We start from the raw sequence: 18,136 nt of genomic DNA on the forward strand, positions 1-18,136 counted from the left end.
ACCTTTACAAGGTGGAATGCTATAAAAGTTTTCAGCAGATCCCACAGAAAACTCCATTTTCAAAGACCTTACTTGATTTTCCCATTCCTATCCCCTTCCTGGCATTTCAAAAATAACCTATTTCACATATATCCTCTGCAGTTTAGAACCTGAAAATCTTATGATTTACCATATTGGTTTCACTATGATTTCATGAACATGTGAATTTATAAAGAAATTGGAGGCATTTATTTTTAAAATTTCTTTTATGATAGTTTTTTGTTTAGACGTTTTTAAAGCAATCAAATTCTATGTCATTTTCTTACATAATGCCCCCCCACACACACACAAAATCTATTTATCCGATTATTTGACCCATACATTTTACATTAAGGCAATTCTTTTTAATAGCATTTGTCAGATGAGAGTTTTTTAAATGCCTTTGGCATTGTACATGAGGCTATTCACCTACATAATTTTCCTATTAAAATTATAACTGTACTTACTTTGTCCAAATTCAGAACTGTGGATTTGATTCCAGTTGACCAATTTAGAAATGTGTGTAATGTGAATCTACAGAACAATAATCTTACCTCGTTCAGTGGATTAATCTATCTGCCTAATGTGAAGGTGAGTCACAAATTTTCTTTCATATTTTTCAATGCAAGCTGTAATCTACTTTGGATTAAAATGTATTTTTGTGTTATTAGAGAAATTATTCCTAATATTTTTTTTTGCCAAGCAAGAAAAAGTATTAATTTCCAAAGCTATTTTGGTTGACCTCAGTTTTATTTGATTGTCTTATAAAGAGTAGACCTTACTCTGCAGTAGGAGTTGGGGAAGAAGGCTGCCTGCATATTGAGTGGATATGGTATGAAGTTGGAGGACACTATGATTCTCAAAGCAGCTTCATTGCCTCCTCTCCCATAGCTTTGAGTCATCTACTAAGGCCTTTTCAACATAGAGAAATAGCAATTTCTCCAACTAAAGAGTTATTTCATTTAAATCAGGCTCAGAGAAGTCAGGAGTGCAGATTGGGAAAGTTGAGCAGCTTTCTAGGGTCTCCATTATTTTGTTTGAAATGTTGTAATTTTGCAGCATGTCAGATAGTAAAAAAATAAATAAAAAACATTAAAGCCAAATCCAATTTGTGGTATAAAAATTTGTCATTTTTAATACTGATATCATTCAATTATGTTGTACAGTCCAATGATATTAATAGTTTTTAAAATGTTACTAATCTCAAACCATAGTTTATACATACATAAACTATGTATATATATATATATATACAGTAGCATTCATATTTTAATGTCTAATTAATAAAGTATTCTATCTTTAGGTCTTATGCCTCAACTATAATCATATTGAATCAATCATTCCCAGACTAAAGCCTCAGACTCACTTGACCAACAGACAGCTACTCTACCAGAAAGTGCCTTCAAGTGGCTATGGACAGCAAGGAACTTCAAAAATAAATAGGTACTATTCTTTTTTTTTTTTTTTTTTACAATTATAAATAATTTTGGTTGGGAATTTTAAAAGCAGTCACATTAATGATAGCAGTAACATACATTTAGCTTACTTTAATAGTTATTTAATAGTTACATTCCAAAAATCAACTTCACAAATAAAAAGATACTCAAAATACTCCTTTTTCATTGCTTTTCTCAATTCCTCCATTTCATACCTATATTTAAAAAAAGAAAATGAAAAACCTTGTATGTTTAATGACCTGGTGTTTTTTAAGAGATACAATGTACATACCGTAATATTCACCCTGTATGTACAATTCAGTGAGTATTTTAGTATACCCACAAAGTTATGCCACCATTAAGACCACCTAATTCTAGAACATCTTAATTGCCCCACAAAAGAACCCCTAATCTAGGAGCAGGGACTTAATTTAAGTTTATCTGGTTCCTTAAATTTCCCAGCAGCAATGGAAAAGATACTTTATTAAGAAGATGAGGACATACCTCCTATCTTCCTACACATTTTTGGTAGAACATAAGTATATGTAAGTGTGTGTGTGTGTGTGTGTGTGTGTGTGTATCTAAGTCAGAACACTTTCATTACAGTTTTCCCAATGAAGAGCATTCCTTGTGTTTTTACCACCTTTTTGAAGTATTAGGCATATATGATAAAACTCAGCAATTTAAGCGTACAGTTTAATGAATTTTGACAAATGTATTCACCATGCAACCATTACCTCAATTAAAGTACAAACTATTCCCATTTCAAAAATTTTCCTGTCTCTCTTTGCAATCCCCTTCCCCACTTCTTGGTCACTGGCAACAATTACTGATCTGCTTTCTATCACTATAAATTTTGCTTTTTTCTGGAATTTCATATGATTGGAATCATATAGTAAGTAGTCTTGTGTCTGGAATCAATGTTGTTACAAGTGTCGGTAATTCATTTTATTGCTGAGTAGAAGTCCATTATATAGACTGCATGACAAGTTGTTTATCCATTTATTCCTGATGAACATTTGGGTTGTCTTCAGTTTCAGGCTGTTTTGCAATGAACATTTCATTTATACACATCCTTTTTACTGGGGACTATTCATGTTTATTTTTAACAGCTTTATTGAAGTACAGTTTACATACTATATTCACACATTTAAGTGTATTAAGTTTTATTAAATTCATAGAGTTGTACAACTATTACTACAATTCCTTTTCCCATTTCTAGCTCCAGGAAAGCACTAATCCACTTTCTATAGAGTTGTGTTTTCTAGATATTTCATAAAAATGGAATCATATAATATATGGTCTTTTGCATCTAACTTCTTACATTTAGCATAATGTTTTTGAGGTTCATCCATGTTATAGCATGTAGTAGTAGTTCATTCCTTTTTACTCCTCAATATGTTAGGTATTCCATTGTATGGATATGTCACATTATGTTTATCCATTCACCAGTTGAGGGACATTTATATTGTTTCCATTTGGGGGCCAGTATGAATAATGCTGCTTATAGCTGTTTATAACATTCATATAGAAGTATTTTTGTGTACTTATACTTTCATTTCTCTTGGGTAGATACGTAGGAGTAAAAGTGCTGGGTTGTATGGTAATTTAATGTTTAACTTTTTAGGAAACTGCCAAACTATTTTCCAAAGTGGTTGTACCATTTTGCATTACCAAGAATACTTTATAAGCGTTTTAATTTCTCTGAGTCCTCACCAGCACTTGTTATTGTCTTTTTGATTACAGCCACTCTGGTGGTTCTGAAGTGACATCTCATCATCGTTTTAATTTGCATTCTCTCATAGTTAATGTTGTTGCGCAACTTTTCATATGCTTATTTGTCATTATTATATCTTCTTTGGTGAACTGTTTAAAACTTTTGCTTATTTTTTAATTTGTTTGGCTTTCTATTATTGAGTTCTTAAAGTATGCTAGATATAAGCCCTGAAATAAATGATTTACAAGTATTTTCTCTCAATGTGTGGCTTTTTATTTTTTAAATGATGTCTTTTAAAAAAATTTTAATTTTGATAACGTCCAATTTATCAACTTTTTGTCTAACAGATCGTGATTTTTTGGTGTTGTGCCTAAGAACTCTTTGCGTAACCTAAGTTCACAAAGATTTTTCTCATAATTTTTCTTCAAAGTTTCATGTTTTTTCACTTATTCAGGGCTATGAAACATTTTGAGTTAATTTCTGGGTATGTTGCGAGATGAAATGTGAAGTCTAAATTCATCTTTTTTGGTTGTGGTTATCTATTTGTCCCAGCACCATGAAAATACTATCCTTTCCTCCATTGAATTGCCTTGGTACCTTCATTGAAAATCAATTGACAATCAATGTAAAAGTTCTATTCCATTGATTTATGTGTCTGTCCTTTTGCCAGTACAAGACTAGTTTGATTCCTGCAGCTTTATAACTTTATAACTTTATAACTTTATAATCAGGGATTGTAAGCCCTCCAACTTTGTTCTTTTTAAGGATTGTTTTGGATTTTCTGGGTTCTTTGCATTTCCTTACATTTGTTAGGATTGGATAGTTATTTTCTGGGGGTGGGGGAAAGGCCTGCTGGGATTTTGATAAAGATTGCATTGAATCTATTGATCGATTTGGGGAGAACTAGCATCTTATTAAAACTGAGTCTTCTAATTCACAAGCATGGATGTTCTCCACTTAGGTAGATCTTTAATTTATCTCAGCAACGATTTGTAATTTTCTATGTATACATTTTACACTTTTGTTAAATTTTTTCTGAACTATTTTATTCCTTTTTATACTCTTGTAAATAGAATTCTTAATTTCATTATCAGTTTATTGCTTGGATATAGAAATTTAAATGATTTTTGTATGTTAATCTTTTACCTGTGATCTTGCTGAATTCATTTTTAGTGCAACAATAGTTTTTGGTGGATCCCTAGGATTTTCTAAATACAAGGTCACATCATCTGAGAATAAAGACAGTTTTATTTAATCCTTTCCAATCTGGATGCATGTTTTTTCTTTTTCCTGGCTGATTGTACTCACTCTTGTTTTCATTTTAAGTAACTCTTTCTATACTTTTGTTCTTTACTATAAAAAAAATTTTTAGATAATAAAAATTGTTATTACATAAAATATAAAGAGACGTATTACAGTTTAATTCCAATTTATTAATAAATTCACTAATTTTCTTTTTTTAGCTTTAACTTATAGTAAGTACCTACCAATCTGTCTTTTTATGATACAACTGGTTTGAAATTAAGTTTATGGGCTTGAACTTAAATGTGTGTTTCAGAGATACAATGAGCACTGAAAATTTACCCCCAATAATGCACAGTTTAGAAGTTCTTCATTTGGGCTACAATGGAATTTGTAATTTAATTCAGCTACAACTAAACAGACTAAGAAATTTAAAATTCCTCTTTCTACAGGGTGAGTAGCAACAGCATTAATGTGTAAGTCTTTTTTATTAAAAACTGATTTGATTATCATTCTTTTTTATTAAGCAAATACAAGCATCAACATATACTTAAAACAGATTCATTGACAAAAATATTTAGTAATTACAAATGGATTTTTCTTGGGTTATCTGCATAAATAAGGTAAATACAATATTCTATGGGTATGGAATATTGCATTCTCTAGGAGAATATTCTATAGCCCTAGAAAGTGCAATATTCTAAGGCTATGTAAAGTATTACATCATAATTTACTTTTATATCATATTATATTTTGAAAACAATAGAAAGTAACCAGTGAATAATTTACAAGTACTAATTAAACTCATAATTGTGCTAGGTACTAAGAAAGATACAGAAATACTATATTCTTATAATGATATGTAATTGAGATCCTTGCTCTAAAGTAATTTAAGATCTGCCCGTGGAGATATACAGAAACAAAGATGAATTAAGTTCTGACTATGTGTAATAGTCGAGTGTAATAGAAATTTAGAGAAAAGAGAAACTCAAACATTAACTCCTCTACAAAACTAGGACTCTGAAAGACTGATAGACTTTAGATTGAAGGTGAGCGTGACTAAGGGCTTTGTAAGTGGAGAGGGGTTTGGGAGAGTCACAAGGGCAAGACTGCAGTGTCTGTGGGCCACTCTGAAAAGGGACCAACCTAATGAAAACAAAGGGTATACAGTTCTCTGGGTTATATAAAGCGTCACAACATGATCAATTGGATGGATAATGTTCATTTTGCAGTTGAAAATAAACAGGAATTGTAAATTTTTAGAAAAGTAGCATGAGAAAAAAACAAGGTTTGGAACATTAATCTAACAATAATTAATGACACAGAAGAGAGATTGGGAGATCCATCAGTGAGATATGTGGGGAGATATCTTTATAGCTGATCTGAGTGCAGTTACTTTTTTCTGAAAAACAGGCTTTTCTAGGCCATGTTTTCAATGTTTTGATGCATCTTTTTGCCTATTAAGGGTGCTTATCAGTTGGGTCAAGAATTTGGAGACATAAAGGAGGAAGAAATTGAGCACAACAATGTCAGATCTTTTAAAAGATACAGTGACATACAAAAAAAGCAGACAACCTAACCCTAGAAAGTCTATTTTAATCTAATAACGTAAAGGGGCAGTGTGTTATGTTGCCACATCTAGCATGGCAAATTAGAGTGATGCAGGAAGTGAGGCAGTTTACTCTGACAATAATGGCTCCCTCGATTATGATTCAATATTGGGTAAGATATTGTCTACATAGATTATTTCATTCAACCTTCACAGCAACCCAACATGGTAAGTAATTTTATATGCAATTTACAACAACAGCAAAAAAGATATTGAATCTGGGGCTAAATAATTTACCTTAATCTGTGCCAGTGAGTGGTATGGCACAGAGTAAAACATTAGTCTGACTCCATGTATTTTCTATCCAACATGAAGGACACAATAAGCGCCTGGGCTACAGTAGTGTCAGTGGGAAGGGTGAGTAAGAAGTGAGTCCAACATGCAGTTTAAGAGGAGGAAATATTAGGACTTAATGACTAATTACATATATAAAGAAAGAAAAATAGTTCGGGATGTTTTTATGATTTCATTAGAGACTGGGCAAAAAGAAGATACTAAAGCTTAGGTAAAGTCATTGGGAAAGGTAGCTCATTTGCAGTATGGAAAGATCAGTTAGTGTTGTGATACCTTCAAGACATAAAAATGGATACTTTTTAAAGCAGTAATATTGGGCTACAGGTTGGGACTAGAGATGTATATTTTAGAATTATCACAGTGGAGGTGACAGGTGAAGTCATACTGTATGTACTTACTTAGGATATAAGTATAAAGAAAAAATGAAAAGCCAGAAAGAGATATGGAGGCATACACCTCCAACCAACTATCTCCCTAACTTCCCAAACCCTACCCAGTGATCTCATTTAACCTTAGTTACTTCTTTAAAAATCGTATCCCCAAATATAGTCACATTCTTAGATACTAGGGGTTAGGACTTCAACATATGAATTGGGCCGGCGGGGTAGGAGCAGGTGAGACACAATTCAGTCCATAATGGACAAGGAGAATGAATAGTGAATGAAACACAGTGTGGCATAGTAGAAATAGTACTGAGCTTAAAATGTAAAAGGTCTAGGTGTTGACACTTTTATGTCTTTGAGCAACTCACTTAACTTCTCAGTTTTATGACAATTAAAAATGGTAAATTTTCCCCTATTTTCAGACTCTAATAGGAAACACATATAAAAGCATTTTGTCAACTCAGGTGTCTTCTCATAGAAATTATAATTAATACCTAGAAAGGTATCGATTGCTACAGTAGAGAGAAATCACTGGTTATAAAGAAAGGATTGGGGTTTTAAAGAATGTAATGAATTCCTTTTAAATGTGGTTGTGGTGCAAAAATATGTTTTGTGAAAGAACACAATTAAGGTATATTCTTCCAACTTAACAAATTAGTTTAATGAATAATTAGATATATACCTACTTGAATACCTATTAGAATAATCAGATACACTCAGTAAGCTTATCCTTTGCAGTACTTTTATATATTTACTTTTGTCGATACCAACTATTTTAGCACTTAACCAACAGACATATTGGATCAATGCAGTACACTGTGTACATCACGTCTTGATTTTTCAAACATCAAATATTATTTGATGATGATGCTACTTTCTTGTAAATTGCATTTCTATTTCTCCTTTGAAATATGTTCTTTTCAATACTTTACTTTAAAAACATCATTTGATTAAAAAATATTTAAACGAAGATAAATAAGCTTTTTTCAGGAAGTTTAGGCTCACTTCACATATGACATATCTTTTTTAGGGAATGAAATCAGTCAAGTTGAAGGGCTTGACAACTTAGTTGTCCTTCAGGAATTGGTAGTGGACCATAACCGCATCAGAGCATTTAATGACAGTGCCTTTGCCAAACCAAGCTCTCTGTTGGCACTTCACCTGGAAGAAAACAGACTACGAGAGCTGAGCAAATTACAACCTTTGGTAAAACTAGAGAAACTCTTCCTAGGATATAATAAAATCCAGGTAATGTTATTTTGTTTTTTGTCATGAGATTCCTAAGACAACTCCTCTGAACATAAAGCTTCCAAACACACCAATGAAAATATTACTAGTGTGTTACTTATCATTTATATGCCATGAAAATACTCTGTGATGCAGAGGCATATAAATAGTCTGCGATACAAAGATGTTGGCCCTGCTTCTAGACTTACAAACCCAACCAGCCCACATACATCCACCTGCTAAAAAGAGTTAATTCCAAATGTTTTAAGGCTCTTCCCAGAAGTCCTCTCTAAAAGATCGTATTTCTTATTCTCTTGATCTCTTCCTTCATAGCTTGCTGTTTTTCCTTAATCTTTTGTTTAGGTTCCTTTCTCTTTGTCCCTTGTATACCTTTTGTAAGTTTTTGGTTTGTGGTTATCCTAGGTTTATGTATATCATTCTTTATCTACAGCATTCTATTTTAAGTTGATAGGCATTTAAGTTGAAATATATTCTATAAAGACTACATTTTTACTCCCCCACTTCGTGTTTTATGTTATTGATGTCGTATTTTAGATCTGTTTGTGTTGTGTTTCTCCTATTTATTGTAGCTTGAATTGAGTTTGATACTTTTTTCTTTGAACCTACTAACCTTTGTAGTAGCAACAATAATCAAAACAGTATGATACTGGCATAAAAACAAATATATAGGCCAATGAAATAGAATAGAGAGCCCAGAAATAAATTGTCACAAGAATATGCAATGGGCTAAAGATAGTCTTCAATATGTGGTGCGGACAAAACTGGACCAATACATACAAAAAAAAATAATTAAACTAGACCACTTTCTTATACCGTATACAAAAATAAACTCAGTATGGATTAAATACTTAAATATAAGACCTGAAACCATAAAACTCCTAGAAGTAAACATAGGCAGTAAACTCTTTGACATCGCTCTTAGCAACATCTTTTTGGATATGTCTCCCCAAGCAAGAAAAACAAAAGAAAAAACAAACAAATGGGACTACAGCAAACTAAAAAGTTTTTGCACAGCGAAGGAAACAATTATCAAAACAAAAAGACAACCTACTGAATGAGAGAATATATTCATAAATGATATATCTGATAAAGAGTTAATATCCAAAATATATAAAAAAAAACATACGATTTTACACCAAAAACCTAAACAATCCATTAAAAAATGAGCAGAGGACCTGAATAGGCATTTTTCCCAAGAGGAAAGATGGCCAATAGACATAAGGAAATATGTTCAACATCACTAATCAGGGAAATGATAAAACCACAATGAGCTATCACCTCACATCTATCAGAATGGCTCTCAACAATAAGTCAACAAATAAATGCTGGCGAAGATGTGGAGAACAGGGAACCCTTGTACACTGTTGGTGGGATTGTAAATTAGTACAGCCACTATAGAAAACAGCATGGAGAGTCCTCAAAAAACAAAAATAGAGCTGCCATACGATTCAGTAATTCTACTTCTGCATTTTTATCCAAGGAAAATAAAAACACTAATTCAAAAAGATATATGCACCCCACATTCATTGTAGCACCCCACATTCATTGTAACAGCCAAGATATGGAAGCAACCTAGCTGTCTATAAATAGATGAACAGGTAAAGAAGACATAGTATATATACAATATGGAATATTATTCAGCAATAAAAAAGAATGAAATCTTGTCATTTGTGACAACATGAATGGACCTAGAGAGTATTATACTAAGTGAAATTTGTCAGACAGAAAGACAAATACCATATGATCTCACTTATATGTAGAAAATTAAAAAATGAATAAACAAAACAAAACAGAAATAGACCCATAAATACAGAATACAAGCTAATGGTTGCCCAAAGGGAGGGTGTGGGGTGAGTGAAACTTAAAAAAAAAAAGATGATTTTCTTGAGGCCATAAAGTGGGGTAACCAGGCATCCTGGTTTGCCTAAGGCAGTCCCATCTATTCTTGCAGTCTTGGCATTATTATTAATATCAATCCATTTAACCATCAAAGATATATAAAAAAATAAAGAGAAAAGAAAAAATAAAGATCATAGTAATCACCTGAGAATGGAAATGACTCCATGAAATAGTCCACTGCTATTTCCTGCCCTGAATGAAAAGCTCCAATCCAGACCTATTATGATGACTGACATAAGTACTTATCCTGACAGTGTACTCAAAACCTAACAACCATTGGTGTGCTGGTTAATATTTAACAGATGACTCTCCAGGGGGAAAAAAGTCCTGATCAATACCATTTGCCAATGCTCCATGGTATAATTTCTTTCACTACAGCCAATTTCAAACTAAAAGACCATTTCACAAAATTCCTGAAAATTTACCAGATGATTTTTGTGAGCCACTATGAAGTAATTTCAACACACCATTGTGAAAAATACTGTATATTAAAAAGAGGAAGCCATCAACCCTTTTCCTTAAATTATGAACATACTAGTTTGTTTGGTGTCTCTTTATACCAGCATTATCCTCTACAAATTTCTCACATTAACATTTCCCATGAGAAAGATATTTTGATTAGAAATACTTCACTCGTGAACACTGCTATACTCCATTTAATTTGAGAAAATAAGACTTTCCACATTTCTATGCTTTCTAACCACTCTTTGGTTCCACAGATAGGAACTGCCTATGAGTCAAATGCACATGATCTCTGTAAGACTGACTCTATAGATAACTGAGTTTTTTCAAAGTCCTCCTTTATACTGCCAAAATCAAAATAATAAAGATCAGTCATTTTAAAAATCAAATTCTACTTCCAAATGGTCTAAAATAGGTCTAAATTTTTTTATATATACTTCCTAGATGAATTGACTATGTCCACTTGTCATTCCAAATGCAAGCATATTAGTAACTTTGTTTTATGATAATGAACTAGCAACAATCTTAAACTAAGCTTATTGCCTAAATTTTATCTGAAATAGCATCTTAGAAATAATTTTGCAAAAATTAAAATGTACAGTATTTGTAAATTTTCACCAATGTTAAATAGATAATAAATAATAGATAATAGATAGATAATAGATAAATAATAGTAAATAATGCCATCCAAGGGAAGGCAAGTCATTCAACTAAAGAAACAGTTTTTCAACTACATACATTCCCAGAAAATATATCAGAATGCAGTCTACTCAATATCACATGCTCCTTTATGGTTAAGGTTGTTTTAAATATGTACATTTGAAATTGTTTAGACTGATTCACCTTTTTTCTCCACACTTCTGGGTCAGTTCTTTAGGGAATTAACCAACTATAATCTGACTCCTAGAATAGATCATAACTTTTCTGAGAAATAATTTGGTCTTTTCTTGCAAGTGCTGCTACATTGCCTCTTTCCCATGTTAGAATGTCATCTCTGCCAATCATTTATTTGGAAATAATGGTATACAGATCGGTCTTTAATCAACAATACAGAATATTGTCATTCACGCTCACTTCAGTGGATTCATCATGAACTAGCTGCAATCTAAGACTTATATAATTACTTCAAATCAGTGTGTATGTGTATTTGAAGACATTGGATCTAACCAAATAATAACTTACTAACTTTTGAATAGGATATGGCAGAACTAGAAAAACTTGATGGTATCTCTTCTCTCAGAGAGCTTACAGTTTATGGCAATCCGGTGAGTATGTTACTTTTCTAACAGTTAATCTATTTATAGTTGTATATAATTTATTTTTATATAATGTGAGAAAGGATTTAATTTTATCTGTCTCCATATGCATAGATAGTTATCCAAGCACAATTTATTGACTAGTGTCTTCTTCCAACTGATTATGGTATAAACTGCCGTTATCATATGTACGAGGGTCAGTGTTAGGATTCTACATTGTATTATTCAATGGCTTACTTGTCAATTCCTGTCCTGCTATTACACTTTGCTAATTACTAAAGTTTTATATTAAGTTCTGATGTCTGGTAGAGTACACATCTCTAATTTTCTTTCTCTTCCACCTTCTCTTTTTCTTTCTTCATTGTCTTGGCTATTCCTGGCCCTTTACACTTTCTATGAGTTTTAGCAAACAGCTTCTCAAGTTATGTGAGAATCTTGATATTTTAATTACACTTGCATTGAATTTATAAATTAATTTTGAGAGAAATTTGCCATCTTTCTTGCTGGAGTCTTCGTAGCACACTTATCTACCTAACATCTGCACAAATTGTGAAATATGACAATGGCAGATAGGTGAAAATATTTTGCTTAATGAGAAAGCCAAATGGGCCTGCTAATAGATCCTAGAAATGGGCAGTCATGGTCACCCAGTAACAGAAAATACTTGATTCAGGACTTTTCACGTGGGAGGAGAGCTTCTCTTGGAGGAACAGAATGCATTCTCCCAACAATAAACTCCTTCCTGAAAGGAAAGACAGGAACTAAACACGCCTAATTCAATCTTCCCAGATTTATCAGTTAAGTCACTCTGCTTCCCCTACTGGAGGCGTGAAGGGCTTGAGAGAACCCATAGAGCTATTTCCACCGAAAAAGAAATACAATAAGTAGTCTTACCTAATATTTACAGTATTAAGCCCTCCCATTCATAAACAAAAGTATCCCTGTATTTTTATGTTCTTTAATAATGATTTATAACTTAGTCCTAAAGGTTTTCATTATCTTTGGTTCAATTTATTCTGTTGTTTTAATAGCTATTTTAACAATATATTTTTACATTTTTCTAATTGATATCAAAGTTTAGAAATTCTGATTTTGCATATTATTCTTTGTCCAGGAACCTTGCTGAACTCTCTGTTTTTAGTTCTAATATTAGGATTGCAAATTTTGTTAGATTTTTCTCTATAGACTATCATATTATCTTTAATAATGACTCGATTATTTCTTTCCAATCCTTATGTTTTTTATTTCCTTTACTTTTCTTAGTGTGCTGGCTAGGATCTCTATTATAGTGTCGAATAGAAAATTATAGTAGACTGACTTCAAAAGAATGCTTCTCAGTTGTCGCGGTTAAATGTTTGCTCTTGGGTAGATAACCTTCAACATTTTAAGGAAGTTCCTTTCTAATTCCAGTTTACTATCTGTTTTTATCATGAACGGACATTGGCTTTTGAATAATTAGTAATATAGTTTTTCTCTTTAATCTGTGAATAGGTAAATTACAGTAATAGACTCTAGGTTTAAACCATCCTTAAATTCCTGAGATAAATACTACTTGGTCATATTTATACTTTGCTGGATTCAATCTAGCATATCTGTATCTATGGAAATAAGAAAATTATATAATTTTATCTTCTTATTCTTTTCAAGTTGATCAAGGCTGTTTTCTTGCCTCATGATATTAATTGGAGAGCTCTATTTTTCTACTCTGTGAATTAGTTTATACAGAAGAAGACACATGTGTTCCTTGAAGGATAATTAGATTTTATCTCTAAAACTCTCTGGGCTTAATATTTTTTAAGTTAGTTTTAAACTACTTACTCAGAATTTTTTGAGGCTATTAATCTAGTCATGTTTTCTATTTCTTCAAAAGTCAATATAGAGAAGTTTTATTTTTTCTATAAAATTGTCCTTTTCAACTAAATTTTAAATGTATTGCTATCATAGTACTCTCATGAATTTTTAAAATCTCCACTTTACCTGTTTTATCACCTTTTTATACCTAAATTTGTTGATTTTTGCTTTTTCTCTTTTATTCTTGATAAGTCTTGCTAAAGGTTTGTCTATCATATTAATCTTTTCAGAGAATCTATTTTAATTTTATCAAGTATACTATTTCTTTGTTTTTTATTTCATTGATTTCCAGTCTATTATTTCCTTCTTTTAGTTTCTTGGAATTTGCTTTATAAAAAATTCTTCAGTAGGATGCCTAGCTCATTAATATTTAATATTTCTTATAATTGAATAAATTTTAAGTTACAAAACACTGCTTTAGCAGCATTCTGAAAGTTTTGATATGTCGTATTTTTCCTGTTCTTTATTTCTTAAAATCTACTTTCCAAAAGATTTCTTCTTCAAACCATGAATTATTGAGGGGCGTGTATGTTCATTTAAAACCTATCAGGTGTTTTTAGTTATCCCTTGGCCATTTATTTCAAAGATTGAAATAAATAGACTGTATTCTCTGACTCTATTTTAGTCAGAGAATACAGTCTGTATTCTCTTATTTCAAAGATTGAAATAAATAGACTGTATTCTCTGACTCTATTTTAGTCAGAGAATACAGTCTATTTATTTCAATCTTTGGTATTTATTAAACTTATTTTCTGGCCTAAAATGTGGTCAAATTTTTCTTTTTACTCAATTATATGTCTTAGAGAGCTCTCTCCATTAATGTATATATATACTACGTTTGAAAAAATAGACTGTTTATTCATTTCCTTTTGATTATTGTTTGTTTTCCTTTCGCAAACAGTGGTGCATATTTCTTTTGCTATCTCAAACACTGCAACACATTTTCTGTGTTGTCAGTCCCCAACATCACCTCCATGTTTAGAGATTTGCTAGAAGGGCTCATGGGATTTAGCATATAGTCATACTCATGGCTAAGATTTATCAGTGACATAGTAAGCATACACAGCCAGGTGATGAGTGGAAAAGACACAGGCAGAGTCTGGAGAAGTCCGTGTGCAGAATTCCTTCTGCTCTTTCTCTTCTTATTGAGAGGTCGCAACAGTACACACTCTTCACCCAGCAATAAAAATGCAGCAACTGTGGGTTATGTTTCTGACCAGGGAATCCCATTAGACTTAGCATTCAAGATTTTACTGGGGGCTGGTCACATAGGTACCCTATGCCTATTACATACCAAAATTTCAGACTCCCAGAAGGAAAGCAGGTCAAGCTTAAATCATATTTTTTGTATATGTAGTTTAGGTACAGTGAACTACCCTTATGCTAAGGAATGTGGGAACACTTCCAAAGTACCAATCACTAGTCAAGAGCTATCCTTGCAAGTAGACCCTTCTAAAGATAACAGCCTCTTTCTACACGTCTTCTTATGCACATATGCAAATATTTTTAAGAGTAGGTTGGCACTATGAAGTGATGGATCATACAGTTCAATAGATGTGTATTGAATTAAATTGCATAGTGCCTATGGGAAAATACATGTTTCAAACTAATTACTTACAAGTGAACTTTTATAATATAATCCTATTCATGAATTGCGATTGCCTGTAGTTAATGAACAATATCATATACACTAAATAAAGACACTAAACCTCAAGTGGTAGCCTTGGTTAAAAAAAAAAAAAGGAAAAAACGTGGTCTTAATTTCATTTACCATAATAGAGAATTGAGAAATCTTTCAAAAAGGGAGCTCATATTTTTATCATTTGTCATTTTTGCTGCTTGTGCTAAATTTTCTTCTCTACAAAGGTTAATCTTTGAAATAAAAGGTTTTTTAAGGAAATATTATTTTTAACTTTATTCAGATTTGTAGAAAAATGCTACATCGCCACGTGCTCATATTTCGACTGCCTAACTTACAGATGTTAGATGGAATTCCTGTGAATTCAGATGATAGGGCAAAAGCTGAATTTCACTTCTCTGAACTACAAGCAAAGAAAAATTCGGTAACATTTATATTATTTATACTTTTTCTTTTAAAATATATAAATTATCAGTAAATGAACATTGTATTATATATTGTGCATCTTTACTTGAATATTTAAACATAGGCTATGATGTTTTTGTCGATTATTTTAGTATGTATTTAGTGACTACTATCGAAGGCAGCTTGATCTGGTGAATACACACTCCCACCCACCCACACACTCACACACACAAATATACACACACAAGTAGGGAAGCTCTTTTTTTTAATAAAATACTCTGACATAAAGCAAATTATTTTAAATCTGTGTGCCTCTTGCTCAGTATATGTCTGATAATGCTATATCACTTTTTTTTGCTCAGTATATATCTGATAATGCTATATCACTTTCATAAACAGAAACTAACAATATAACTCTTTCCACTAAGCAGAGAGGAAGAGAAGGAAGGAATTCTGAGCTCAACTCTCTGGACTATGTAGTTTCTCTAACAAGAGAGATGTGTACCTCTTTTCTTCCATATTAGCAGAATAATTGGACCTTGTACCTATGAACTCTAAAAAGGTATCTGACTGGTAGGAAAGGGATTAGAAAGAGAAGAAGCCACCAAAGCATGTCATTAAGGGATCCTGTCATTGATCAGCAGGGTTCTTCAAGACCATGCTCCAAAGACTAAATACAGAAATGCTATGTGTTGTTTTTTGTTTGTTTGTTTGTTTGTTTAACAAAGAAGTGATATTATTAGAGCTGTGCCTTTGCAACATTTGAGAAAGGAGAGGCTGGAGACAGGGAAACCATGTAAGAGGTTTTTAGAATAATCGAAGAGAGAGGTTATGAAGAACTGGACTAAGGAGGGCAGTGAGTGAGAATGTAAGTGAACCTCTAATGTAGGTGAAAGCCAGAGAACTAGGACATTAGTGAACAAAGATTAATTTTAAAAGTCATATTTAGGAAAGAAATGAGACTACTGTAGATACTTTCACTTAATTCACTCTATTACCCAACACTCTCCATTCCCTCTGTAACACAAACTGATTCCCAGAGCATACTGAACGTTTAATACTAGTAAACACCCCTCTAGTCTACTCCTGCCTTCAGCAATAGATTCATGTATTTAACAAAAGTTGAATGTGTTTTTTCAAAAATTTGTTAGTTCTTTTATTTTAAATAAACGGATACGCTATAAATATGCATTTTAAATTGTTATTTATATGTTTCTATGAAAACCAAATGCCATATTTTGGAACATCTGGATAAAGATCAGTGTCGAGAGAGAGAGAGAGTCAATTTCAAGTTAGATTGGGAGAAAAAAACTTTGAAATATAGGAGAAAAGTATAAAAATTCAGACAAAATACGTGGGGAAATTTTTCTAAAAAACCTAGACAGATTCTTTTATTTAAATTTTTCTCCATGTCTTGCTACTTTAAAGAAATCCAAACTAGAAATTATAGGCAAAACCTTAAGGATGGATTTATCCAAGAACAATTAGATAAAATACCAATCAAGAGTATTCTTACTTACAGAAAAGGCCTTGGCACTTCATCAAAAGATTGGCGAGTACATGAACTTTTGTGTTTTCAATTTTTTAAGGAAAAATATGAATTATACATATAATTCTTAATTATTCTCTTTTTTATTAACCTTGACTTTTTTTTGATTAACCAAGTGGCTTCTATTATAGGTCAAAGTAGCTACAGAGACCTGTGAGACTTAAAGCTGTACCATATTAATAAAGATTATCTAGATTAGGCAAAGAAAATTGGTTCATTCGTCGGTAGTATCTACGAAAAAATTTTTTTTAAAACTATGTTTCATGAAAAAATGTTAGCTACTAATCTGTATGATATTTCTGAGAGAGAGCACCATCTAGTGTCATCTACTAAAATTATTGTCATAGGTCTTTCAAAAGAGAATAATCAAATAAAATTTAGTTCAATGATTTAAGCCTTCTTTCCCTTTCTCTATATTATATTCCTGAAGCAAGTCAGTTCTTGCTTTCAGAAGCAGAAAACTAAAGAAAACTTTAGTTTCCTATTGCTGCTATAACAGATTACCTCAAATTTAGTGGCTTGAAACAACACGAATTTATTATCTGAGGTCAAAAGTCCAAAAATCAAGTTGACAGAGCTAAAGTCAAAAGTATCAACAGGGCTGCATTCCTTCTGGAAATTTTAGGAGAGAATTTCTTCTTTGCCTTTTCATACTTCTAGAGGCTATCTGAATTCTTTGGCTCACGGGCCTCTTCAGCAGTGGCATCACATCTCTCACTCTGACCGTTCTGCCTCCCTCTTATAAGAGCCCTTATGATTCTATTGGGCCCACCTAGATAATCCAGGATAATCTCCCCATCTCAGAATACTTAATTTAATTATTCCTGCAAAGTCCCTTTTGCCCTATAAGGTAACATATTTTTTGGAGATTAGGATGTGAATGGACATCTTTTTGAGGCGCGCACATTGTTCTGCCTACCACACCACATATGTGAAGGCTCTAGTGAGGGACCTATAAAAATTGTCACATTAAAATTTATAAATTCTATTTTAAGGTGATGTTGGTTAAATTTGAAAAATTACATGTAAACTACATATAAATTCACTAAATAACATATCAAGAAACTACTTTGAGAAACTTTAAAGATCTTAATTTTTATACATATTTTTAATTGGCTTAATATAGCA

At 32.1% G+C, this 18,136-nt stretch overlaps 1 protein-coding gene across 1 annotated transcript in view; it reads left to right on the top strand.

Annotated features, from left to right (window-relative positions):
- The window catches only part of LRRC9 (leucine rich repeat containing 9), an 80,435-nt gene that overhangs the window by 57,788 nt on the left and 4,511 nt on the right, over positions 1-18,136 (top strand). Inside the window, exons 24-29 of the mRNA XM_039864744.1 lie at positions 501-609; positions 1,322-1,461; positions 4,730-4,866; positions 7,730-7,947; positions 11,505-11,573; positions 15,338-15,478. Coding sequence (XP_039720678.1) covers positions 501-609; positions 1,322-1,461; positions 4,730-4,866; positions 7,730-7,947; positions 11,505-11,573; positions 15,338-15,478 — 814 coding nt within the window. The remainder of the gene's footprint in view (positions 1-500; positions 610-1,321; positions 1,462-4,729; positions 4,867-7,729; positions 7,948-11,504; positions 11,574-15,337; positions 15,479-18,136) is intronic.

The sequence above is a fragment of the Pteropus medius genome, unplaced genomic scaffold (assembly GCF_902729225.1).
Source record: "Pteropus medius unplaced genomic scaffold, Ma_sr-lr_union100, whole genome shotgun sequence".
NCBI classification, from domain to species: Eukaryota; Metazoa; Chordata; class Mammalia; order Chiroptera; family Pteropodidae; genus Pteropus; species Pteropus medius.